At 41.4% G+C, this 26,947-nt stretch overlaps 1 protein-coding gene across 3 annotated transcripts in view; it reads right to left on the bottom strand.

The window, feature by feature from the left end:
* The window catches only part of ZNF541 (zinc finger protein 541), a 49,356-nt gene that overhangs the window by 18,544 nt on the left and 3,865 nt on the right, over nt 1-26,947 (bottom strand). For all 3 annotated transcript variants that reach the window (XM_048832781.2, XM_075122648.1, XM_075122649.1), the window contains 12 exons: nt 25,724-26,129; nt 24,146-24,389; nt 21,120-22,935; nt 16,521-16,579; nt 13,151-13,310; nt 11,918-12,085; nt 10,513-10,849; nt 9,132-9,195; nt 4,188-4,330; nt 3,574-3,677; nt 649-724; nt 7-95 (listed from right to left, as the gene is read on the bottom strand). In XM_048832781.2, coding sequence (XP_048688738.2) covers nt 7-95; nt 649-724; nt 3,574-3,677; nt 4,188-4,330; nt 9,132-9,195; nt 10,513-10,849; nt 11,918-12,085; nt 13,151-13,310; nt 16,521-16,579; nt 21,120-22,935; nt 24,146-24,389; nt 25,724-26,027 — 3,564 coding nt within the window. In that variant the 5' untranslated portion in view covers nt 26,028-26,129. The remainder of the gene's footprint in view (nt 1-6; nt 96-648; nt 725-3,573; nt 3,678-4,187; nt 4,331-9,131; nt 9,196-10,512; nt 10,850-11,917; nt 12,086-13,150; nt 13,311-16,520; nt 16,580-21,119; nt 22,936-24,145; nt 24,390-25,723; nt 26,130-26,947) is intronic.

Raw genomic sequence — 26,947 nt, 5'->3', positions numbered from 1 at the left:
ACTTACCTTCTTCTGTATCAGGTAAAAATCCTTCTTATGTAGGCAAAAAGCCTTTTTAAACAACTGCTTCTCAACAGGTGTCCAAACATCTGAACCTAATGGTAATAAGATGCAAATTATTAGATCACATAGCATGCTTAATGGACCATCACACTTACAAAATTAAAACACTTGATTATTCATGTACACATTTTTCTCTCTCAGGGAAACAATTCAAATCTATTAAAAACAGTAATCAGTAATATGTTAGAAAAGTCTGAAAAACTCAAATTACTACTGGCACAGGAAACACCACATACTATAAAACATATGCACCATGGAAAAGAATACCACACAATAGCAAGCATCTGTCATTGCCATGTTTCAGCATACTTCTCCCATTGGGTGTCACTGCAGGGCAGTGCATGGTAAAGAGTCACGCTGTCACAAGGGAACCAGGGAGCTGAACATAAGAAAACAGTGTAAACAATATTAAAATTGACGAGGTGATCACACCGCAGGGCAAGAATCTTCTGTTTATATTTTTTAAAGTGCCTGTGTTTTTAAAAGAAGAAAATTAAAGGCAAATCACAGAGTTACCCAATTATTGCATGTCTATTAGCATCCCAGTTCACTGGTCCCGAACTACAGGTTTTGTTTTCAATTTACCTGCATAACGATAGTCAGCAAGAGGGTGGGATGGAGCTTTCTGAGGTCCTCTAAACAGCAGCATCTCTAGGGCCTCCTGCAACAATTTAATCCAGAAAGTAATCAGAGCCCTCAGAAGAGAAGCAGGGAGGTAAACTCTGCTCTCAGCTATGCTGATGTAAATCCACTGACTTTAGTGATTCATGCCAGCATCACTGAGAGAAGAATTTGCTCCTGTTGGCAATGCTAATGTAATATAATGCTCTCTAGGGGTCTGATGCAAAGCCCACTGAAGTCCATGGGAGACTTTCCCCTGATTTCAATGGCTTTAGCTCATGCCTCAAGTGTTTTAAGAAAAAATACATCTTGTGCAAACATCTTGTGCAGAAAAGTATCAGTGTCCTGCCACATTAGGGGGGTTATTTGTCCTGTGGTTCAGTCATTTTGTGCCACTTATGCCAGCGCATAGCAGTTACACTGCAACCATAAGACCACCCCCAGCCAGGGACACCCCAGGCTTATAAGTCTTCTCTGCCTGGCACTAAGACAGACTACTCCCCCGCAGAAATCCCTGGCATAGAAGTATCATGGGGCATCTGGGTCACACTGCAGGAAGGAGGGTGTGGCCAGAGTATTCCCATAAGAGCCACTGTACCTGGGCCACAAATGAGTGCAAACCCCAAGGCTGCTCTAACCTGTGCGTTAGGTGAACCAGTAAGCCCCTGCAGGATGCACTGCCTTCCTTCTCAGTCTTTGCACTAGGCTCAGCACTGGCTCAGAGATGACTGAGCCCTAAACCAGTAGACTTTGGAGAGGTTTGCCATTGACTTCAATGGCAGCAGGACCAGATCCTAGTATGTTGGTTATCACAAGAGGAGGGACGTGATAATATGTCTCTTAAAATATGTAAAAGGCTGTTATAAAGAAGATAGAGATCAAACATTCTCCATGTCCACTGAGGGCATGACAAGAAGTAACTGGCTTACTGTTTACAGCTAAACAGATTTAGGTTAGCTATTAGGAAAAACTTTTAACTATAAGGATAGTTAAACATTGGAACAGGTTATCAAGGGAGGTTGTTAAATCCCTGTCCTTGAAAGTTTTTAAGAACAGGTTAGATAAATACCTGCCAGGGATGGTCTAGGTATACTTAATCCTGCTTCAGCACAGGCAGATGGACTAGGTAGGTGACCTCTTGAGGTCTCTTCCAGCCCTACATTTCTATAATTTTATGTAATCATAAACAAACGAGAGAAAATATGTTGCTGCAGATCAAACAAATAATCCAGCGCTCTTCATATGGCTTCCCTCACAGCTGGGCATTGAGGCACTGACCAAAAAAAAAAAGGCTTTGATAGTTTAACTTACACTGTCAAAGAGAGATTGTAAAGACTGGGACTGTTTACCTTGGAAAGGAGATGAATAAGAGGGGACATGATAAAAGTCTATAAAATAATAGATGGCATACAGAAGGTAGATCAGGAACTTCTGTTCTCTCTGTCTCACAACACAAGAACAAAGGGAAAGTCAATTAAATTAAATAGTGGGAAATTCAAAACTGGTAAAAAGAAATACTTTTTCAAACATGAAATTAAACTGTGGAACTCACTGCCACAGGAAGCTGTTGAGACCAAGAATTTAACAAGATTCAAAATGGAACTGGATATTTATATGGATAAAAGGAATGTCCAGAGTTATAAAAAAATGACAAAAATTTTGGAAGGGATATTAAACCTTGTTCTTCAGGTCTTAAACCAATCTCCGACTCTGAGAGACTGGGATGAGACCTATGTGGGAAGCAAATTATCCCACATCTTCTGACTGCAGGATTCTTCCATCTTCCTCTAAAGCATCTGGTGCCAGCCACTGGAAGAGACAGCATACTGGACTATCTACCTTGGGTTTCATCTAGTCTGGTGATTCTTAATTTTCAGAATGGGAATTACATAACCTTTTTATTAAAATACATTTAAAACACTTTTAAAGTAACAAAATAATGTATAGCTAATTAATATACCAAAATTTTAAAAAATTTAAATCCTATGAACCAGTGCCAGACAGGCTTAAGTGTAATGATAACAAATATGTAGGGGATAAAACTGAGCGCAATTTTAGGTTAATTTGAAAATGGCATGGCAGAGGCTCCCAGCTACTAAAACTTGTATTCTCTATGCCCTTGAACTCTAAAAATGCAAGACTTGGCTTACAGATGTTCTTGAAAATACGAAAACGGTAATGCTCTTTATATTTCAGTTTTACACTTGAGCAGTGTAGCTCAAACTCTGTGACACAGAAGGTCATATTGACAGCTTTCCAAGCATCTGAGTTTGGCATCTAATGTGCACAGAAATGTACATGGGGGTAAAAACTAAAATCTCTCTTCTCCCAATCATAATATCTACACTTAAGCTCATGTGTAAATTCATCCCTGTCCAGGAAAGCACATAAATACAATCTCATTGACTTCAATAGAGCTTAAGTACAACCTTAAAGTTAAACACGTTCACGTGTTTTCTTTCAATAGGTATGCGTTCCTGAATCAGAAAGGAACAGAAATGACTTGTTAGTTGAACTGCAGTGCAAACTCAAAATAATATTCACTAAGCTACTAAAGTGCAATAGGAAATTTGGGGGGCTGATCCTGCATCCACCGAAGTCAATGGAAGGTGAACACTATTTCCAATGGAAACAGTAATAAATCTTTCTTGATGGCCTGTTAGATATGGATGCACCACCAGGGGTGTTTAATAATTCTAAGATACAGAAATTCAGACAGTAACAATAGGATTTGGTAGGCTGCATTTAAATTTAGAGACACCGGGTCAAATTTTACTCTTAGTTACAAGTGGTGTAAGCCTGGACAAAATGGAATTACTTCCAATTCACACAAGTTGTAACTAAGAACAGAACTTGGCCAGTTATTACCTATGACTAAATAGCTCTTACCAGAATATTGCCTTGTGCTTCATGCAGACAATGCAGGGCTAGTTCTAGATTGGTCCCTCCCCCTGGCATCGCACTGGAGCAGGCCACATTTAGTAGTCCTGTTACTGCAACCACAATCAGAAAGCAGAGTCAAGTTCCATGATGGAGGTAGGAAAAGTGCATGAGAACATTACTTTAAGGAAAAAAGAACAATTGCGATACTCAAATGGGCCGCTAGTAAAACACAGAAAGAATGGCGAAATGTCTCATCTGTTTTAAACATGGCTGTCTCACTGATAAACCAGTGTGCTTAAGCAAAACATCTCCTCTTTCAAAGTCACTGTAGATGAATGGAGACTAATGGAGATGTTCATGACTATTTGTGATGAGGAGATGCCACTGGGAGCACAACAGCTGTCTAATTTGTTTACTGCTTCAGCTCTCCCAAAACTAAGCAAATCACTTCCCTGTAATGCAACTGTGTTGAGAAAGAGGTCAAGAAAATTAACATTTTCCACAGCACAATGCAGTTAATAAGGGAGAGAATTAAAAAAGAACACAAGGTTGCAATGACAGCAAAACAATTTCTAAACATAAAATCTTGGGATAGTCTTAGGATAAAATTTTTAAGACACCTCTGTCCTGTGTTTCCTGGTTGGTTGCAATGTCTCCCCAGGGTTTCCACACTAACGATGCTGCATGTTCATCATTTTCTAAAAATGCTCTATCCTGGAGGTTTGGTATCTCTGCCTGAAACCGGTTTCCAATGTTAATGTGTCTAAAATAAAAAGTGGGGGATGGGAGACAATGAATTGGGAACAAATACAACTCAATAAGTCAGCAGATACACACAAACACACAAACACAGCATTTCAGAGGATACAGATGAACAAGGTGCAATGTGATAAATATGTCATTTATGCTGTGCACAAATGCATCTGCAAACCATAGCTAGTGCACCTTATCTGTTCCCAAGTAAACAGCAAGAGACAATGGGTATGTCTACAATGCCAGCAGGAGTGAGCTTCCCAGCCCAGGTCGACAGACTTGGGCTAGCAGCTTTTGTGCTAGCAGTCTACAAATTGCTGTGTAGACTGCTTGAGCTAGAGGGGGTTGGCTTCAGAGTCCCCTGTTCCAGCCCATTCCACAACTTCCAAGTGTTATCTACACGCTTATTTTTTGAGCGCTAGCGTGAGCCCTGCTAGCCTGTCGCTGTTGACCTGGACCAGGAAGCTTGCTTCTGCGGGCCGTCTATACCCAATAAAAGCCTGACGTACTGCTGCATTATTCCAGTTTCGTGTCAATGTAATATCGTCTAAAGCAACAGCGTTACACCGGTGTAAAATTGGAGTAACCTAGCAGTGCATCAGGCCCTGAGCAACTACAAAATTAAAAGTAGGTCACTAACCCTGACTTTCAGCTATTCAGTGGCTTATATGAAACGTAATTGATTACAACTGGGCAGGTACCCACATCACAAAAACTATTATCAGAACAGGTGTCCTTGTTGGAAAACTCAGCATTGAGGCCAAGGAGTGAATGAGCCAAGGAGACTGAACACCTTATACCTACTGGGAGTACCTCTGCAGGCAAAGGTAAGTTGAAGCATATTGGCAGGACAGGGAAGGAAAGTCTGAACTGAGGTGCCCGCACCATCAATTGTCTGGGAAAGCCATAACTTCAGTTCTCCTGCTGCCAGTCTTGAAATTATGAGCTGGTATTTTATATATAAGAACAATACAGTTCAGAGCTGTAGATCATTCCCAGTGAGAGACATAGCGATGGGCTTAATATCTTCCCCTTGGCTGGATCAAAGAAGGATTAGAACAGATGTGTAGTCTCAACTGATGGCCCCATAACGAGCATTCGGTGTAACGTGTACGGTTCAAGTATTCTGTGTGCCTAAACTACGTGTAAAACTCTTAGGACATCAAGATCTTTTTCACCAGTATTACTTTTATCCTCCTTAATTCTCAGTCAGCTCTGCCGACTTGTGGTTTTCACAGTTTCCCCTTATGCACTGCTCTAGGGTTTGCCTTTACAGTTCTTGCTCTTGTAAATGGCATGAAACTCTTCAATGGGTTGTCTTATTGCAGGATAATCCTGTTATAGATTATCTTGTTACTACGTATATTTAACCCACATGGTGCAATCTTGTTAACAATGCCCCCTTCCGGATATGTTACCAGATCTTAGCTTTTCATTAGATGCCAAGCTACACAACACTGCTGTATTCACTGCAAACAGAATTAGTCGTCTTTGATCAATCTTACTTCATTGCTCCACAACTACCGTAGCACTGTCACTGTTTGTCCACGTTATGCATTCAATGACAATCAGAGAAGACTCTGTCCTTCCTTAGCTAATCAGAGCCCAAACAAAAGGTATCTAATACGTATATAGTCCCTGTTCACCTTTTCTATTTTACAAGAACCACAATATCACTCACGCTATTAAACTCACTCCATACTAAAATATTTAAAATTGCTAGCCAAGTATTTAAGTATCATCATCTGTCATCACTGTTGACAAAAATACAGTTGACAGAATTATAGCTGTTAAGGATGGACATTTATATGGGTAACAAGAATACTCAGAGTTATAACAGTAAGGATTTTTTAAAAAGACAAGCATTTCAGAAGCGCTGTAAGCCCTCCTGCTTCAGGACATAAGCCAATCTCTAACTAATGGAGGATCTGGAAAAATCTTTCCCTGGTGTCAGGTTATGCCATAACTACTTTCTGCATGGTTCTTACACCTTCCTCTGAAGCAGCTGGTATTGGTCATTCTCAAAGACAGACTAATAGACTAGGTGGACAACTGATCTGATCCAGTGTGACAATTCCTATGTTCCTAGATCTTAAAGATGGAAAAGACCTAACAGGTAACTTGTTCTACTTCCCCTACTATATACAGGTTTGAAATCTGACTGATTGCCTCTAGTACATTAGATTCCTTGTAAATCTGGCACTGCAAAAATGTTTAGATTCCACTATACAATCATCATTTTACAATCTGAATTAAAACCATGTATTAATCCACACAATCCAATCTCTCCCTCGTGAGGTAGGTATTAGTACCATTTTGTATATATCATGTGACAGGGAAGGCCAGATGGCTACAGGAGAGTAATTTTTTTTTAACCTAGAATGGGTTTAATGAGTTTTATTTTAGACAACCTACATGACAGGCAGATATATTAGCCCCAGGCTAAGTAGGTCCCTTTCCCTGGGTAAGGTAACAGGGAAGGTTCCAGAACAATCAGGAACCTTCTGGAGACAATTAAGACAGGCTGATTAGAACACCTGCAGCCAATCAAGAAGCTGCTAGAATCAATTAAGGAAGGCTAATCAGGGCACCTAGATTTTAAAAAGGAGCTCAATTCAGTTTATGGTGTGCGTGTGAGGAGCTGGGAGCAAGAGGCATTAGGAACTGAGAATGAGAATGCAGACTGTTGGAGGACTGAGGAGTACAAGCATTATCAGACACCAGGAGGAAGGTCCTATGGTGAGGATAAAGAAGGTGTTGGGAGGAGGCCATGGGGAAGTAGCCCAGGGAGTTGCAGCTGTTGCACAGCTGTTCCAGGAGGCACTCTAGACAGCTGCATTCCACAGGGCCCTGGGCTGGAACCCGGAGTAGAGGGCGGGCCCGGGTTCCCCCCAAATCCTCCCAACTCCTGGTCAGACACAGGAGGAGTCGACCTGGACTGTGGGTGCAGAAAAACGGCCCAGCTGCAGGCTGCCATGAAGCTCCAAGGCGAGCAAATCCGCCAATAAGCGCAAGACCCACTAAGGTAGAGCAGGAACTTTGTCACAATCAGAAAACAAAGGGAGATAGATTAAGTGGGTTGTCCAAAGCCTCAGAGGGAATCATTGTCAGAAATATTATCAGAATTCAGAAGTCCCTGGTTGGCTCCTAGTCCTGTGCTCAGACCACACCTCTCCACCTGCCTCACATTCATTCACATGAATATACTACAAAGAACTTGCATCCCTTGATTAATCTTAGCAAATTAACCTCTTTGCTCTTAGATAATCATGGAGTTATCACAGGAATTAATGTGCCCCTACACAAATAATAAACCAGGCTCTCCCTCCTAAATTTCTGATCTGTAAAGTGAGAGGCAGAGGGTGAAATTAACAACGGATAACAAGAAAGGTGGCTACGACAGATGACAGAGCAGGATGTCTAAACAGCCTAAGAAAAAATGAAAAGGCAGAGCAAACTTTATTTATTATGCTAGCTTCATGCATAACCCAGTCCATGTTTAATGGGGATAGCACTGGATATTTTGTAGCAACTTCATTTTGGCCAGCATCTGACATTATCTGGCCAAAAATGCTATTAATCCAGTCAATGATGCAAGACAGTGAGAGAGTCAGCCAAATGACGGATTTGTGGGTGGGTGAAGGAGGAGGGAAGTGGATAATGTTATCTTAAAAGGCCTTTAAAACATTGTAGTTGCAATAGCCAAGATTCTCAGTCTCCTAAAATTGTATTTTCCCCCACTATTAACATTTTCTGAGTTCCTTTATTAATGGGGAGTGTAGAAAAAAAGGGATGCATTAGATAGAATGACTTGACCAAACATCATGAGTAACACAGTCAAACTTTGTTTAAATTGATGCAGTAACACTCCGTATTTATACAGTTCCTTTGCTCCAAACATTGAGTGCTTTACAACCATTTAATTAAGGGTTACAACACAAATGTGAAAAAGCTATCTGTGTTACTATTCCTATTCAGGGATCAATAAACTGAGGCACAGAAAGAGGAAGTGAAATTTAAGCAAGGGTAAGAACAGCATGGTATAATAGTTAAAGCACAAGAGCATACTTCCAAATGAGAATATTCTCTTTATTAGAATACTAATACTAACATAACTCATATGGCTGTTTTGAAGCTTTATTCATTCATGTTTGTAAAGCACTTTTCGATCCTTAGACGGAATGGTCTAGTGAAGTGCAAAGTAGGGACCAATTCAGCATGGTTCTTAAGAATGTGCGTAACACTAAGCACATGAGTAGTTCCATTGAAGTCAATGGTCTGCTCATGTGCTTAAAGTTAAGCACGTGGTGAACTGGTGTCTGAACCTGACAGCAAATTAGTGTCTGAGTCAAGAACTGAACCCAGCAAACTACTCCTAGACCCTTCTTTAACCCCTGAACAGCACTCCATGCATTTAAAGCACTGCTTTCCATTCCATTCCATGTATTCATGAATTCCATTCTCTCTTGCCCCTGGCATTGTGCTGCCCGCTGACATTTCAGAGTCAAAAGAACAACTTTGTGTCTATGGAATTACAGAAAACCCACAGCCCCATATGCTAATATTTTGCCTATGACTAGCTTGTACGGTGGGATCTGTCTTGCATTCAAACTTTCTCACTCCTTCCCTCAGACCAATGGTCCAGCTAGTCCAGTTATCCCATCTTCTGCAGTAGCCACTGAAGGATACTGTAGAGGGAAGGAAATAGCTCTATTCTCATAATGATGTGTCCAGTCACTTGTTTAAAGCTACAATACTGACTAATGGAGAAGCATGACATTTTTTATTATTATTATTATGCCCCAACTTACGGCTTTATGCTGATTTTGGTGTTATCTTTCACAAGACAGAATCCAAAGTCTCCATCCATTCTGCCTAAAAAAATATAAATACATTGAAGATAAATGTACTCACAAGACCCCTTCCCCTTGGCCTTACTTGCCATGCTCATCTAAAATCTCTCGGCAACTACTTTTGCAGATATTTAATTCTTGGAACTCCCACTGACTTCAGTGGAACTACTCACATGACTATGTCTGTCAAGAAGAGGCCCTCAATATGGAACATCCTCACACAATTTTTCAGTTTTGGTTTTTTTGACCACTCATCACAAGCTGTCATCCCACAGGCATAACAGGTCTTTATTTTGGAATCATAAACAAAATCTAAATACCATACAATATTAAATATAATACATCTCTACCCCGATATAACGCAACCCGATATAACAAGGGTTTGCATACAACGCAGTAAAGCAGCGCTCTGGGGGGCGGGGCTGCTTTAATAATGGAAACGCTCGAGGCCAAAGCAAGTTCGATATAACATGCTTTCACCTATAGCGGTAAGATTTTTTGGCTCCCGAGGACAGCATTATATCCCAGTAGAGGTGTATCTGGAGCCAAATTCTGGCAGGTGTATTCCTTCTTTCAGAAACCAGCAGCCAGTACAAGAAGCACAAACCGGAAGATGTCTGCTCCTATTCTCCCTGGCTGTCTGTGACAGGAGTTGCAAACTCTTGGGCAGCACTACATTGGGTGTTGGACTAGATGACCTCCTGAGGTCCCTTCCAACCCTGATATTCTATGATTCTTTGTACACCCCTAACTCAGCAATGGCCCCTAAATATAACTCAACCACAGATTATACATGCTTTTAGCAGGAATAATCAGACCTTGGAGGAGGGAGAGCTGTGCACGGGGCTGCAGTGTTGGAAAACACAGGTGTATACTGATGCATATTTTACACTGTTTTGGAGTAAAGCTGTATATAACACTGTTCTAGGATTGGTAGAATTTGACCCCAGGAATGGGAACACATATAATGACTGAATTTTGATGCCTCTATACTAATATTTGTACATTTTGGTGTAACTGTCAAATGCTTTTAACGCTTAGACCAACACAACAGAAAAGTAGTGCAAGAAAATTAGTTGAGCAGTTTTCATTCTTAACTTTACATTGTTGGACATATAGGTCCAGATTTTCCATTGATCTTTACATTGTGTCATTGATACCAGTGCAAAAGTGTGGGCCTTTCTAATGTAGTACCAATTAAGCCCATTTTGCATTGTAGTAAATATCTGCACAAAGGTCAGGGCAACAGACAATCTGGGCCCATACAACTAATGATAGCAAACTGGATTTCTTTCTATTATTATTATTAGCTGAATGTGAACACTGTGGTTTTTGTTACCTAGAATGGTACTGTACAACTTGTTGGGACCAGCATTAGTAGAGGAAGAACAAAGAGTGTTGAAATAAAGCCCTGATCCCTCCCGTATTGGGCTGAGCATAGGAGGCGGGGTATATGGAGAGTTTTGGAATAAGTCTCTCAGGAGGTGGTCAACCATGTAGACAGGTGATCGAAGATTACTCTCATGGCATCCTCCCATCATGGCTGGCTGCATCTCAGCACATAAGGGAGGTGGAGGTGGGATAAAGAGCGATTTGGGACGAGTCTGTCTCTTCCTCTTTTTTTGGGGCAAACTTTTCCTGAGGTCCTTCTCATCCTGGCTTTCCTTTTCATTAACCTGAGGAGACATTTCATTTGGAATTTTAATTGACCACAGGAACAAGTGTAACAAGTGTGAGTCTCTGGCATTTAAGGTGTGTGGCATATGACCAACATGAAGCACTTACAATCATTTAACAGAGGAGGAAACTTGAAATTACATGGGACTCATGTCGTTTGCATGTTTGGGTTTTTCTAGCATCTCACTTTGGTGATTCATCATTTTTGGGACTAATAATTAATAGCAAACATCAAGATTTAGAGCAGAGTTAAAGAAAGGACTCTCTTCTGCAGCCCTTACTCATGCAAGTAGTCCCGTTTAAGTCAACGGAAGTATTCACATGAGCAAGGAATGAAAACTAGAGCTCTATGTAAGTTTCCTTGTAATCATGTATTGTTGAGTTATTGCGAATCCTTCCTAAAGAGTTCAGATATACTCTAATTTGCTTTAAACCAAATGATTATCCTACACAATAATCAAATTCACCAACTAGTGCTGATAGCAAAGTAAGTCTGTGAAATTCCTTCCTAATAATTTTTCTAGGAAAGCCTATTTGCTAACTTCTTAGCTAAAATATTCACTTGCTACTGGTGACAAAGAATTACCAGAGAAGGCAATTACTAGCAAGAAACAGAACAAATTACTTTTTTTCAAATCTAACAAATTAAATAAACTCAGTTCAATGTTGCCTCAACTCTGTAATTCTAAATATTTATTTTTTCCACAAAACCAAAAGCCAAATACAAGGCTTGCATCATAATTCAGACATTTCTCACAATCTTCAAATGTTATGCAACTCAAAGTGGTTTACTGCATTAAAATATTTATATATTTCCAATTGATTAATCTCACAGGTCCATATGAACCCCTCACATTGCAGTGAAATTCACTGCTGTATAGAAAGCCGCCACTGAAATGCCACTTAAGTTTTATTTTAAGGGTTTAAGTAGAACCTAAGTGGTGCATAGGCTTTTGGCTAACCATCTGAGCAGGGAGGGATTTCACATACTGGTGCACAATTGCTCACAGAAGTTGTCCCATTAAAGTCAATGTATACCATGTAGAAGAACACAAATCACAACCCACTTTGTTCCTGGTCTGTTGGTTCATAGCTGTCACAGGTACAGAGACTGGGATCACAAGAGGTGCCACTGTTACATCTTCTAAAGGTTTCTTAATTTCTGATGGAGTGTTTCCATCTCCTATTGGCTTGAGTGACAATTTCTGAGGGTTTAAGTTTTCTGCATTGTACACCTTAACACAAAAAATTCTAATAAATAATAATAATAACAGGCATATCTCATAGAATCTTTTCATCTGAGGATCTCAAAGTGCTTTGCAAACAATTAATTCTCACAATATCCTTCTGCATTAGAGCACTATTATTATCACTATTTTATATATGGAAAAAATGAAGACCCAATGATTTAAATGACTTTCTCCAAAGTAACATAACAAGTTAGTGACAGAGCCAGGAACAGAACCCATAAGTCACAGTCCCTTATTCTAACCATTATGCCACACTCCACGCCAAACTTGGCTCTCAAACCCTAAGACTGTGCTACCACAGTAGCATAGGCACTGACTTCTGCTCCCGTTGGTGGGTGCTTGACCCCCCTCTATGCCCGGCCTTGAACCCACCCCCACTCCAACCCTTCCATGAGGCCCTGCCCCATCCCAACCCTGCCCTGCCCCAACTCCACCCCCTCCCTGCCCCTATTCTAACTCCTTCCCCAAATCCCCAACCCAGCCCCACCTCTTCCCTGCCTCCTCTCCTGAGTGCGCCACATTCCTGCTCCTTCCCCTCCCTCCCAGCACGCCACCAAACAGCTGTAGGCGGAGGAGCAGGGACACGGCACACTCGGGTGGGGAAGGTGGGGATGCGGGAGCAGCTTGGCAGCCAGTGGGTGCAGAGCACCCATTAATTTTTCCCAGTGGGTGCTCCAGCCCAGGAGTATCCACGGAGTCGACCCCTATGCACAGTAGACGCACTTAAAAAATTCTATCTTATAAAAAGAAAGTGACCATTTTCAATGATATTCCCTGTCTATATAGTAGAAAATTTTGTGGAAAATAGCACTCTTTTGAAACATTACAATTGTTTAAGAATGCCTACTGAACAATAACCACTTGAAGGGTGTCTGATAGTTCCAGAATTCTAGATTCTATCCTTATTATTCTTAATTTTCAATACAAAGGTTAAGGTGCTTCAAGGTATTTTTATCCCCATAGGCCAGGAACAGGTTTTAAAGAATCCTTGTGGCTTTAATTCATACTCCCATTAACTAACAAGCACTGAGGGATTCAATTTCCCTTTACCTGCTGTTCCATTTTCCCTGGTGGTGAATGCCATTGTTCACTTTGGAAACACATATGGCTGTTTAAACCTTTCTCAGTATAGAACAGCTGACCGCAGGTCTTGCAAACGAAACCACTTGCATATTCGTTCCCATCTGCAGGAACACCACTGGTGTTATTACTAAGCGTGAAAAGCAAGGTAAAAGGATGGAAAATTAACATTATGAAGCTGAACTACTCTTTGCAATTTAGTCTCTATCAACATTAGGTGCATGCTTGCATTCCCGTTTTTAGTTCTCATTTTATGTCTAGCTAGAAAAGAAGTCTCTACAGTTCATTTATCAGCAAACTATGTTAACCAGAGAAAAATCCCCACTGGGACATAAATCATCCATGTTAGAAAGATAGTTTTAAACAGAAGATGCAATGAAATGCCCTCTTGGGTATTTACATGCAATTGTACCTCTGTTACCAACTATGTAGAAATGCCTTTTCCAAAAAGCAACACACAAAGTGGGTGAGGTAGTATCTTTTACTGGACCAACTTCTGTTGGTGACAGAGATGAGCTTTTGAGCTTACACAGAGCTCCACACCACTTCCTCTAAAAATGATGGCCTGCATTCAAATCCCGCAGAGCATTTTCTTAAGCCATCCATTAAACATACCATATGGAATTTCTGTAATTGAGATGTTGCCATCGGAAAACATGTGTTACATGTGGGTTGTTTTTCCTTTTATTTTTTTTTCCCCTAATGAATTTTTTGCTGATGAATGGTGACAGATTGACAGCTCTGGAGACTCAAGTCCTCTATCCACAACACAAACAAAGCAAAGGCAGTTCAAGCTTTCCAATACCCACCCACCTACCACCCTAATGTGGAGGGACCACCTTAAGGGTGAGAATGAGAGATGAGTTCAGACTCTATGGTCCATTCAGTCCTTGGCTCCTCTCCTGGGGCTAGAAATGGAAGATGGGGAGAGAGAGAAGGAGACTACCTTGATGTGTGGGTGATTTTTTTTTTATGTGGACACTTGCTCACTATGAACTGTGACTTTCAGTCATTACGGACCAGGAATGGATTCTTCAGATTCTTAATAAATGTCAATCAATTTCTTAACGATGGAAAATTATTGGCGTATCTATCACGGTTAGTGGCACTGTAGGAAAGGCAGCTGTTTGTGCAGTTTAAATGAAGAATCATATTAATCTGTGCCATGTCTACAGAAGAATTAAATCAGTGGGCCATATTCTACTCTCAAGCTACACCCGTGCAACTTCATTGAATTCAACTGAATTTCACGAGATTGAACTGTAAGGCTATGACTCAGGAACCTCCTTGTGCCAACTGGCAGAGAACCCCCAGGCTGCGTAGGGATGCATAGGAATCCCCTGCGTCTGATGGTATATGATACCAAAGAGTGATATGTGAAGTCTCTATCAACAACCACTGATTATTAGTCACTCTGTAATGTATGTTTGAGTAATATTTAGGAAGTTACGTATCTATACTGGAAATTATGTTCTTAAAGCCTTGAAGTTAAAAGCAGGTCACCAGGAGGTAACCAGCCTTGGATAGATTCTGTTTGGTCAGGGGATGCTTCTCTCTCTTTGATTGGCCAAATGTGTATTGTGCACCGAGTGTCTCACAAGGTAAGCCTATGTGCATGTGGAGCCAGATGCTAATTAAAAGATTGCAAGGTCAACAAGAGGGGGAGGCCACAGGGAAGAACAATAAGCAGGAGGGTGACCTGTTTATGAATAAAGATCAAAGGACTGTTTGGATGTATCTGGGATTGCAAAGAGACACAGGGGATCTCTCCACTGACAAAGCAAGAGGACAACATGACTTGTCTCATGAACAGAAGATTACAGCTAAGACTGGCTATAATACACTGCAAGGATTTTGGGTGTGCTTTCCTTCTATATGACATGATAATGTCTTGTTAGTTAAGTTTAGCCGCTACAAAGCATGTTATGATTTTATTTTATATGTAGCCATTTGTTTCTATTAGTTCTACTTCCTTCTTCCCAGTCTCTGTTCTTTGTTAAATAAACTACTTCAAGGTTTTTACTATAAACATATCTAAGTGCTGTGTGTTGATCAGAGTGGCGATTCTTAGCTGTAACTGCTACACTGGGGTGTCCTCTTCCTTGGGGAGTAGCGGATCTATGAATTCTGTGAGTGTTCAGTGGAACAGGTGCTGGATACTCCAGGGGGATGCTCAGAGTTCAGAGTTGAAGTGTGCATATCATTAACCCGTAAAGAGAGGATGGGGCCTGCAGAAGCCTGAAGGTAGTGCTTGTGTCACCTGAGGCTTGTGGTGTCAGGGAGCTGAGCCTTGGTGGGCACAGACAAGGCTTCCTCCCGCTAAGAGCTGGTGGTAGCAAGGTGCCTCAGAGCCCTGGGTACCACAGATAGTGTCACAAAGGCTCAGACTTAAGCATGGGGCAGCACATAGCTGTATCACCCAAAGAGGAACCCCAGGAATGAACTGTGACCCTACGTCACAACTCCTCCCCTCCTTCCCCAGGGAGGAGTAAGCTCTGACACCCCCTTTCGGGGAACAGCTTACTTCCTCATTTAATAAATAATCAGCTCCACTGGCTAACATATGGGAAGATAGACCATGGCTTACTTGCGGAAGGAATATCAGGAGTGCAGTCCCTGCTCTCTACACCAGCACCCAAGCTGTGATGCAGATAGGTTTTAAGCAGCTGAACAGAGGGAGGGGGAAAGGTGTTTACTTCCCTATGCAGCCACTGAGGACCAGGGCACAAACTTGCCGTAAATAAATTACTGGTCATAAAATTATCCATCCACTTTTAAACATCCAGCTTCAGTATTTGACTCTCTGTTCCTACAATAAATTTCAAAGGCTGACTACTCATTGTGGATGAAACTCAGCACAAGACCTGTACTCAACTTAAGACCCACTGAAGCCCTTCTTGCCCAGAGGTGAATCTCTTTTAATTTTATTCTAAATTTGCCTTCCATTCCTTTCATTGTGAACCCTCATTCATTATGGTAATGTGTGAAAAGAAAAGGATTGGTCAGTTTTTATTATCATATTAATAACCTTAAATACCACACTCAAATATCCCTCTGTCATACTTAAGTTAAGTTGCTATATGGCTTTCATGCTTGTGGATTAGAAAGTAGTTTTATGAAAGCCTTGTGGCTCAAATTCAAACACCTATTAATTAACATAATCTCAGAGCTAGCCAAAAAAAAGGGTTATGTAAAAATCCAACCCTAAGGGAGCAAATACATCATTTGGACTCTTACTGCTAACACAGACATTTGAAGCCAAACCTAAAAGTAAAAATAAAAATCTGTGTGACATTATTTTATTTGAAGCTCTGTCAAGACTACAGTGTACCCTGCTTACCATCCAGCTGACAAGTTTTCTTCCCTCACTGCATTAGTAAGGCTGTAGATATTTCCACCCTGAGTTTAAAAAAAAAAAATCAAAAACAGATGTTATGCTGTCCATGATTTAAACTTACAATATAGTTATTCCATACTGAAACAAGACATGGAACTTCAGAGTTGTTTCATTTCTAAAAATAACACTTTGCAGTTATATGGTTTAGAAACTTTCTTTACAGGATCCCAAAGCCCTTTACAAACATTAATGAATTTATCCTCATAACCCTTGTGTGCATATACAAATAACATGAGTTCCAAACAACAGCACTCTTATATCATAAGTTGCTTACTTCCCATTACAAGACCCTCTAAAAGAGAGAGCAATCATCAGCACAGAGAAAGTAACCTCCTGCAGAAGAATGCCAGAGAGAGAGGATCCTCTCCTCCTACTTTCCAATCTCTTAGGCTCCTAATGCATGGTGCCCACATGCAAGGATTTGGGGAGGGAAGCAAGACGCCCCATATAAACTTCAAGGAGTTAAGAGAGTTCCTATAGCTTCTGAGCCCCGTGCAGGTTTCCTAGTGCCGGCATTCCTCTGGCCCAGCCAGCATCTCACTCCTCCCACAGCAATGGCAGGCCCCTTCCATTACAGAGAGCCTTCTGCAAGGTCCTAGGGGAAGGCAGGGAACAGTTCAACAGAGGTGGCTCAGCACCTGCCCCCACAGTATGGAGTAGGGGGGATTCCTTGCACAAAGGTTCACCTCAGTGCATAGATGACAGGCGACCTTCTGGCCGGCAGAAACAGCAGCAGTTTGTGCAAAGCCTGGACAAAAGCATGCATATGAACTCTCCATCAGAGTAGTGCATGAGGGTGAGATGTCAGCAGACTGCATGGGGCAGGAAGTGCAACTAATAATCAACACAACAAAAATGACTCTCCACAAAACCTTGGAGACTCAAAACTCCCATTTATCCACAGAACACGTACAGCATGGGCAGCACTATTGCAAGCAGCTTCCCTACACAATTGCATCAATGTGCCTCATCTGTGACCTGAAAGGACTATCTCTAAGGGTGAGAAGTTCATTATGTATAACTATTTAGCCCCTTATCTCTCTGCTGATGCAAGCAGTTAGGCACTAATTACTCCCAATTGAGAAAGTGATCTGTGCTATATGGACATCTGTCCATTATTGTACTGACTCATTTCACACAGCTCCCTCAACAGTCTGATGCTAGCAATATTTTATTACTGACCAGAGCCCAAGTTGAACCAAGAACCTAGGTGAAAGACTTTACAAAGCATCCTGTGAGACTTCATCTTGTTAAATCATTTTTAAACCTCTGACACTGGATTAATTAGTTTTTAATGCACTTTGAAATATGTAAAGTGCCATGTAAATGCTAAAGATTATTTTTGGTGAGTCCAAAGTTGTCAACACTAATAAAAAGATTTTAAAACAGGGGTGGGCAAACTTTTTGGCCTGAGGGCCACATTAGGTTTCCGAAATTGTATGGAGGGCCGACTAGAGGAGGCTGTGCCCCCCCCAAACAGCCAGGCGTGGCCCGGCCCCCGCCCCCATCCGACCCCCCCTGCTTCTCATCCCCTGACGGCCCCCCCCAGGACTCCTGCCCCATCCAACCCCCTGTTTCTTGTCCCTTGATGGCCCCCCCGGGACCCCAGCCCGCCCCCTGCCATCCCATCCAACCCCTCCTCTCATTCCTGACTGCCCCCCTGGAACTCCTGCCCCATCCAATCACCCTTTCTCCCTGACTGCCCCGGGAACCCCTGCCTCTGACTGCCCCCCGCCACCCCATCCAACCCCCCCTCTCCTTCCTGACTGCCCCCCCGGGACCCCTGACCCCATTCAACCCTCCTGTTCCCCGCCCTCTGACCGCCTCAACCCCATCCACATCCCCGCCAACTGACCACCACCCCGAACTCCCCTGCCCTCTATCCAACCCCCCTGATCCCTTTCCGCACTGCCTGGAGCACCAGTGGCTGGCAGTGCTACAGCCGTGCCGCTCAGAGCACCAGGACAGGTTGCCGTGCCGCCCGGCTGGAGCCAGCCACGCCACCGTGCAGCACAGAGCACCAGGTCAGGCAGCAGCTCTGCAGCTGCACTGCCCAGCAAGAGCTCGCAGCCCCGCCGCGTAGAGCACTGAACTGGTGGTCATAGAATCATAGAATATAAGGGTTGGAAGGGACCCCAGAAGGTCATCTAGTCCAACCCCCTGCTCGAAGCAGGACCAATTCCCAGTTAAATCATCCCAGCCAGGGCTTTGTCAAGCCTGACCTTAAAAACCTCTAAGGAAGGAGATTCTACCACCTCCCTAGGTAACGCATTCCAGTGTTTCACCACCCTCTTAGTGAAAAAGTTTTTCCTAATATCCAATCTAAACCTCCCCCACTGCAACTTGAGACCATTACTCCTCGTTCTGTCATCTGCTACCATTGAGAACAGTCTAGAGCCATCCTCTTTGGAACCCCCTTTCAGGTAGTTGAAAGCAGCTATCAAATCCCCCCTCATTCTTCTCTTCCGCAGGCTAAACAATCCCAGCTCCCTCAGCCTCTCCTCATAAGTCATGTGTTCCAGACCCCTAATCATTTTTGTTGCCCTTCGCTGGACTCTCTCCAATTTATCCACATCCTTCTTGAAGTGTGGGGCCCAAAACTGGACACAGTACTCCAGATGAGGCCTCACCAATGTCGAATAGAGGGGAACGATCACGTCCCTCGATCTGCTCGCTATGCCCCTACTTATACATCCCAAAATGCCATTGGCCTTCTTGGCAACAAGGGCACACTGCTGACTCATATCCAGCTTCTCGTCCACTGTCACCCCTAGGTCCTTTTCCGCAGAACTGCTGCCTAGCCATTCGGTCCCTAGTCTGTAGCGGTGCATTGGATTCTTCCATCCTAAGTGCAGGACCCTGCACTTATCCTTATTGAACCTCATCAGATTTCTTTTGGCCCAATCCTCCAATTTGTCTAGGTCCTTCTGTATCCTATCCCTCCCCTCCAGCGTATCTACCACTCCTCCCAGTTTAGTATCATCCGCAAATTTGCTGAGAGTGCAATCCACACCATCCTCCAGATCATTTATGAAGATATTGAACAAAACCGGCCCCAGGACCGACCCTTGGGGACTCCACTTGATACCGGTGCAGTGAGCTGAGGCTGCAGGGGAGGAGGAACAGCAGGGAAGGGGCCGGGGGCTAGCCTCCTGGTCCAGGAGCTCAGGGGCCAGGCAAGAAGGTCCCGCGGGCCGGATGTGTCCCATGGGCCGTACTTTGCCCACCTCCAATTTAAAAAAACACAGGGAAACAATGAAATCCAATAGCTAAGGCTCAGTACCTAGAGTTAGGAACCCTAGGTTCTATTCCAGACTGCAAATTAACTTAATACATCACATAACATCTCTGTGTCCCAGTTTTCCAAACTATAAAACAGAGGTAATGTTAACCCCCTTCATGAACAATTATAAAGTATTTTCAGATCTCAGGTTAAAAGCACAGCTAACTGCCCCATATTTTTATTCATAATAAAAGAAAAAACATAATTGATGTGCTGTTTAAAAGAATGTTGGACCCACTTTACCACACCTTTCAAGATGAAGTTTAATACAGCAACACTGACAAATAAAGTATAAGAAATAAGGATCCTGTCACACTACCAAGTGTGAAGGATGTCAGACTAAGCTTTACTGTTTTTGATTTATGAAAAGCAAAGAAATATTTCAGTGCAACCCATGGGAGCACTGAAAGATATCTTCACTGATTAGTGACTAAGCCTCATACATAATTCACTAGAAGAACTGAATGAATTATGAGCATTTCTCCCACATGTTAAAATAATGTAGTAATATGATCCTGACAAAGACATCTAGATCAACAGTAACTGTGAAACTATTTATTTATCCTGTGGAATACTAAATATTTTCAGAGCTGGGGATTTTTTTTTTTTTAGTCTGAAAAGAAGTTTTATTCTGCAACTACATTAACACTTGCTTTTGGATGAGCTGATTAGAGTCCCATCTCAATCCAGAAGCAGATTTCAACTTGATTCCTCTTGGCAACAAGTTATTAGCATAGTCTACTAGCACAGCCCTGTTAAAATGTGTGAGTATTTCCATTATAAATTGCAATCTTCTATACAAATTTGGTACAGAAGGTCTTAGTTTTAAAATAATTTCCCCTATATATTTACACCCTAATTTTCAAAAAGACTAGCTTACATGGTGGTTTGGTTTGGTTTTGTACCACAAGGGTTACAATAGTGGTTTCACTTCTCAGCTAAAAAATAGAGCCTTGTGTCACTGCTCCAATAATGTGTCACAACTTCTCAAAGGTTGGTAAATATCATTATCCTCATTTTAAAGATGGAGAATCTGAGACACAGAGGGCCAAATTTACAAAGTTATTTAGATACTTAAAGATGCAAAAGCACCCAAATGAGTTAGACACATACCTCCCAGTGACTTTCAATAGGAAAAGCCAGGATTTCTGACTCCTAATTCCCTGCTCTAACCATGAAGATGCCATCTCTGTTTTCTATTTATTTATTTAAAAGTTTTTATTTTATTCGCTAAAAAATAAAAGAAGATTTGAACATACCTGAATCCTATTAAAAATTGTTAGTTTGTGTTTCTTTTCAGTCACATGACTTGGTGAAGTACCAGGTAATGAAAAGGAAGCCATGGCCACTTGACTTGGAGAAGCTGTGCAAGACAGGTCAAACTTTAGCTTCTCTTTTCGGACACTGGACAAGCGGCGAGGCCTACCACTGCTGGACTGTAGTTTTCCACTTGTTCCTTTGCAATATCCTTCATTCTTCTCTTTGTTGCTAAATACAGAAGTGTTATTTTCTCGCTGACGTGATTTCCCATAAGTAGAGTTTCCCAGGGCCTTATCACATACTGCAGTCTGGGGTTGGCTTGGGTTGTCAGTATCTTTGAATCCCACACACCCTTTCAAGGGTCTAGTCTGCTTGGCAGAGTAAACAGAGTCTGAATTTATGAAAGGGTCAGACAGGGACCGAGAAGACTGCAAAGTAACTGCTGCTTGCTGCCTTCCTATTTGGCCTTGTTCCTCACTAACAGATAACACATCCTTCTGATACTGGGTCAAAGTCTTTTGCATATACATGGGAGACCCTCCACGTTGTGTGTGCTCTAGAAGAGAGTGAATCACATCAGCCTGCTGCTGCTGTTGCAATACATTTTGGAGTGGTTTTTCTACAGCCTGTTTCACCTCAGAAGTTGCTTTCTGTGATGGAGCCACCACCTGGGTGTGGGACAAAATGTGTTGAGATTTGGTGAACATTTGGAGCAGGTGCTGCTGCACTTGCAAATGCTCCTGGTTCACGGAGGATTCCATGAAAAGCTGCCTGAAGTGTGGGTTAGCATCATTCTGTAACACATTATGCTTCTGAATGTTCTGCCAGTGACAAGAATCAATGTCACATTCTTGTCTTTTTGTTGGCCTAAAGGCTTCCTCAAAACTGCTGAGCTTTGTTTCACCTGAGATTTCCCCTTGGGTCTTCAAAAGTGCGAATGACACAGCATCTGGACACTCATACATCTGTGCAAACGAGTCGAATGCATGAGAAGGTCCAGGAAACCCACCTGAAATATTCTGAGCTGCAACAGATGGATTGTGATTAATATAAACACTATTCCCTTTGCTTTTAGTACAAACTGGCATGTTTCTGATCCACTGAAAATTACTGCTTGACTGATGGGAGGAGTTTGCAGAAATCTTCTGACCTCTGAATAATGGAAAACAAGGTAAAGTGCTGTTTGGCCAATAATCCAGCCCTGTAGTCTCTAAAGGAAACTGTGATTCTGAACGCAGGGATGTATCAGTCAAACTGGTAACTATGTTTTCTCCTGGCGTGATCACAGATAAATTACCAGGATTTATTATGGCATACACATTAGAAGAGGTGGCATTCTTTTGGCAAGAATAATGCTCCTTCACCACGTTGTCACTCGTAGCTTCAAATAGTGCAGTCGTGCTAGATGGGATGCAAGAAACCTTATCAGCTGCAGAGGAGCAAGACTGCAGTGAACCTTTCAAGTCCCCTGCAGACGATGCTGGAGTTGTTGGAAGCTTCTGATTTACAATGCTGCTAACAATACATTTCAGTAGGTCTCTGTTGGGCAGGACAGGATTTGGAGATTTGGATTCAGAGTGAACAGCCAGCCTCTCCATTCTCAAGCTACCTTGTCCTCTTTGGACAAATGCATCATGAGAAGGTGATGAGACCTTACAGGCGTCTTCATCACAGGTGGCCTCCTTCAAGATAGACAAGCCGTGTTGCATTTCATAATGTCGAAGCAACGACCGATGGTCACAGTAACTCTTATTGCAACCCTGTTCTATACACATAAATGGTTTTGTTTTCTGATGTGTTAGCATGTGTCCACTCCTGAGGTAAAAAGACAAAAGACAGAAGAGAAGACTCATATTAAAATGACTAGCAGAAATTAAATCATTTCTTTTCTGAACTATTTCAGTTCTCACTTCTATGGTTTTATTAAATCCTGAAGGTCAAATTCTGCACTGACATATCCAGTGCAACTCCTACAGAACTCAAAGGGGTTGGACAGAGTGTAAAACAAGGCACAATTAGGGCTCTCTAAAGCAGGAGGGGTCCACACAGCTGCAGCCCGACTGCTTTTTTTTTTCACTCTAGGAAGAAGGATTACATCACTCCCACCCTCCATCACCTGCACTGGCTGCCTATCGCTGAATCCAATTCAAAACTGACCTTCTCAAAACTCTCAGGAAAGATGTTTTTTAACTGCCAGCACTGAGAAATTCAAAATTTCAAAGCAAATTTGATACAGAAACCAGTGACAAACAATGAATATGGAACACCACAATGCCCTTTCTACAGAGACACTTTTAGGGCGGAACAACATTTTAAAGGACACATATTAATTCAAAATATAGTAATACGGACTGAAACCTCCAGCCCGTTCCCTGGGACTGGCATTTGCACTGGTCCGATGTCTTGGACTTGATACAATTAGTCTGAACCAGCACTGTTACATCAAGAAACCAGAATAGACCACTGAAGGTCCAATACTTCAAGAACCACTAGAGATAGAACAAATGCCATACAGCATTTGAAACACTGAATCCCAGTTATTAATGGTGTGAAAATGTAATCTTTAACTGCAGTTCACAACATATTGGCTGCTGAAACCACACAAGAATTGGCTGTCCAGTACAAGTACTTCCAACACCAGTAAGCTTTTCCCTGGACCACTGAGCAGAAAGAAAAATAAAAGGCTCTTAGTTGCTATTGCACAATACAAGCTTACCAAGTCTTCTGTAGCTGAACTATGTCTTATATGGCTAGTTGAGGCCCTTCCTGCACCAATATGCTCTGGAAATGCTAGAACTAACTTGCTTCTGCTATTGATATAGCTTTGCAATGTAATTTGATGGGGTTTGCTGGCCTGACAAATGCCCACACCAAAGTACCAAAGTAGGGTAACTGTGCATCTAAACCAAACTGAAACAGGAAAATTAAGTACTACTGAAATGGATACTATCCACTCTGTTTCAAACATACAAACAAACAAACTGAACATAGTTTTATGCCTTTATATTAGTAAACGCCTACATACAGGTGGTCCTGCCGTTTAAAAGCCTTGCTGCAGATTTTACAGATGTATTTCCGTTCCTGGCTGTGAGTCAGGTTATGTTTGCTAAGAGAGCTGGCACTGCTGAACACCTTCCCACAGAGACTGCAATCCAGAACAGGATTTTGAGGAGAGCTGTGCTGATGCTTCCCTTTCCTGGCACTACCAGAATTGGACTTTCCTTCTTGTTCAACTTCTTTAGGTGCTGCTGGGACAGGAAGCCCCAATTCTAAATAAAGGGTGAAAGTTATACTCATTAGGTAACACACAGTATCTTAGTAAATTACCCCAATAATGTAAGGTTTCATAGATTTCTCTTTTTAATTCCCCTAAATTTTCTGTTGGGAGCCTAGTTACAGGGCAGGATAACTAGTACAAGCATGATGCACCACAGGTTTGTGTCTAACAATGTAGCCTGTGATCTGCAACACCACTGCTTTTCCAGGCCTATGTCCTCACCCAGCTCTGACAATGCACCTCAGTTGTGGCTTGCTATTTCAGTCCTGAATCTCTTGAGCAGTGTCAACTGACCTGAATTCTGCCACACTGTTTCCGCTTTTTTGGACAAAAATGGACACAGGAGACTCCTCCGAATTATTTTGCACTTGTGACCTTATCAATATTTAAACCAAGGTCACCAGAGATGACTGACTAGTTAATAAATTCATTGAGCCACTAAGCTTACATTGTTTTCATAAATCTAAGATTAATTACCTATGAACCAGAATGAAAAAGGAGAGAGGTAGATATACTACAAATTTTATCAGTTGGCCTAATCAGTTAAATAAAAGCACCAAATTTTATAAAAAAAAATTCTATCATTCTCTTATTTGAGCACTCCTGCTTGTGTCTTTTTGTTTTTTCTGTCTTCAAATTTCCTTGAACTTTTGCATGATCACTGATCTGCATTAGCAGTGATGCTACCCTGTTCTTTCAAGGACAGTATTTTACTCAGGACATTCTCCTTTTAACTTCTAATTGCAAATTTTGGAGAAAGCCCATTCTTCTAAATCCATTTCCCAGAGAACTTGAAATGCAAAAATTAAACAGAATGTCTCTTCTATGCTTCAAGGAAAGCTAGTAATGTAAACGTTAGCAGCATATTTAGCAAATCTGTTATCTTAATGTTTTTAAATTTTCCATTTGCAGTTTTGAGATCAAGTTGCAAAGACTTTGAACAGAGAGTGTATTCCTAGTCATGGTACAATTTTAAGGAAACAGAGTCGTAGGGGAAATATTCCTATCCTATTTAATATGACAGTAATTATAAGTAACTATTTTCTATAGAGCTATAAATACACATGACAATTTACAAGACAAATAAAGACGCAAAATTTTCAAAAGCACCTAAGTGACTTAGAAGTCTTAAGTCTCATTTTCAAAAGGCACTTGAAATTGCGATTTAGGCTTCTCGTCATTTAGGGGCTTTTGAAAATTTTACCCAATGTCCCTGCCCCAAAGAGATTATCACTAGGTCTACTTTAGCTTCTAAATTAACTACTGAAGAATTCTGGCTACACTGAACTGTAAAATTATAACCAAAGGAGATTCCAATGTACTCACCACACAAAGAAGGCTGTGAGCCAAAGTCAGACTCATCAAGGAGTTTAACAAAATCACAGTCCTTCACAGAATACAAAGACAGTGCATCTAAATTGTCCTCCAAAGTGTCATTAGCCATATCTGCAGCTGAAAGGCTAGGATCCATATCTAGGCTGCTTAGGCCAGTATACATTATGTCTCTTGTATCTGGACACAGCTTAAGGTTGAGAGTGTCACTACAGTTCAGCCCTTGACTCTCTGAAAATCCAGGAATATGCATCTCTGATTGGATGAAGTTTTCATCACTGAGGTGGTACTGGTCCATGTTTACCCACCTTTAATGTTTGGTCAGGGAATATGCTTTGGTTTCTGATAAACTAGGACAAGACTCAGAGCTTGAAAACTGCATTAGTGTATAGCAAGATTCCTAAACAAAAGGTAACAGGAAAAAGTTAGATAACAGAGATGAACAGATAATACATTTTAAAATGAAAGCAATACCAGTATTGATACATTAGCCCATATATATATAAACCAATCCTTATTATATAGTATTCTAGATAAATACTTCTGGTTTGTATTTTAGATGGAAATATGTGTTCAAATTAAAAGTGCTTTCAAACAACTGGAACTTTGTATGTGTGGTTAAATCCATTTTGCTCTTTAAGCGACACTGATCATCAGGAACAGATTTGGCAGAATTCATATTTTTTAAATATAAATTTGAGGGATAATATTGATGTTTATATTTAAGCATTTTTAATTTTTTATCAATTTAAATTTTCACAGTTGCACAAAATTATGGGTTTTAAGCATTGTTTTCTATTTTTATCTATTTAATTTTTCATAGTTGCAGGAAAATATGGGGGGGGTTAAGACAATAACTATTTAATGACAGGTTTCAGAGTAGCAGCCGTGTTAGTCTGTATTCGCAAAAAGAAAAGGAGTACTTGTGGCACCTTAGAGACTAAGCTACAGCTGTAGCTCAGGAAAGCTTAATCTCAAATAAATTGGTTAGTCTCTAAGGTGCCACAAGTCCTCCTTTTCTATTTAATGACAGTATATGTTGTGATTCAAAAAGTTAGTTTTACACCAGTTAAAACACAAACTGTCAACATCACATATCAAAACGTACAAAATAAATATCCTTAAATCAAACTCTAATATGCTCTCAAGCAGCAATTTTCTCACTTTTTCTATGCATAAATTACAATTATTATCAATGGCAATATTTTTCATACATTT

Source organism: Caretta caretta, chromosome 23 (assembly GCF_965140235.1).
Source record: "Caretta caretta isolate rCarCar2 chromosome 23, rCarCar1.hap1, whole genome shotgun sequence".
Lineage (NCBI taxonomy): Eukaryota > Metazoa > Chordata > Testudines > Cheloniidae > Caretta > Caretta caretta.
The sequence above is the reverse complement of the archived record's forward strand: the minus strand, read 5'-3'. Positions and strand labels throughout refer to the sequence as shown.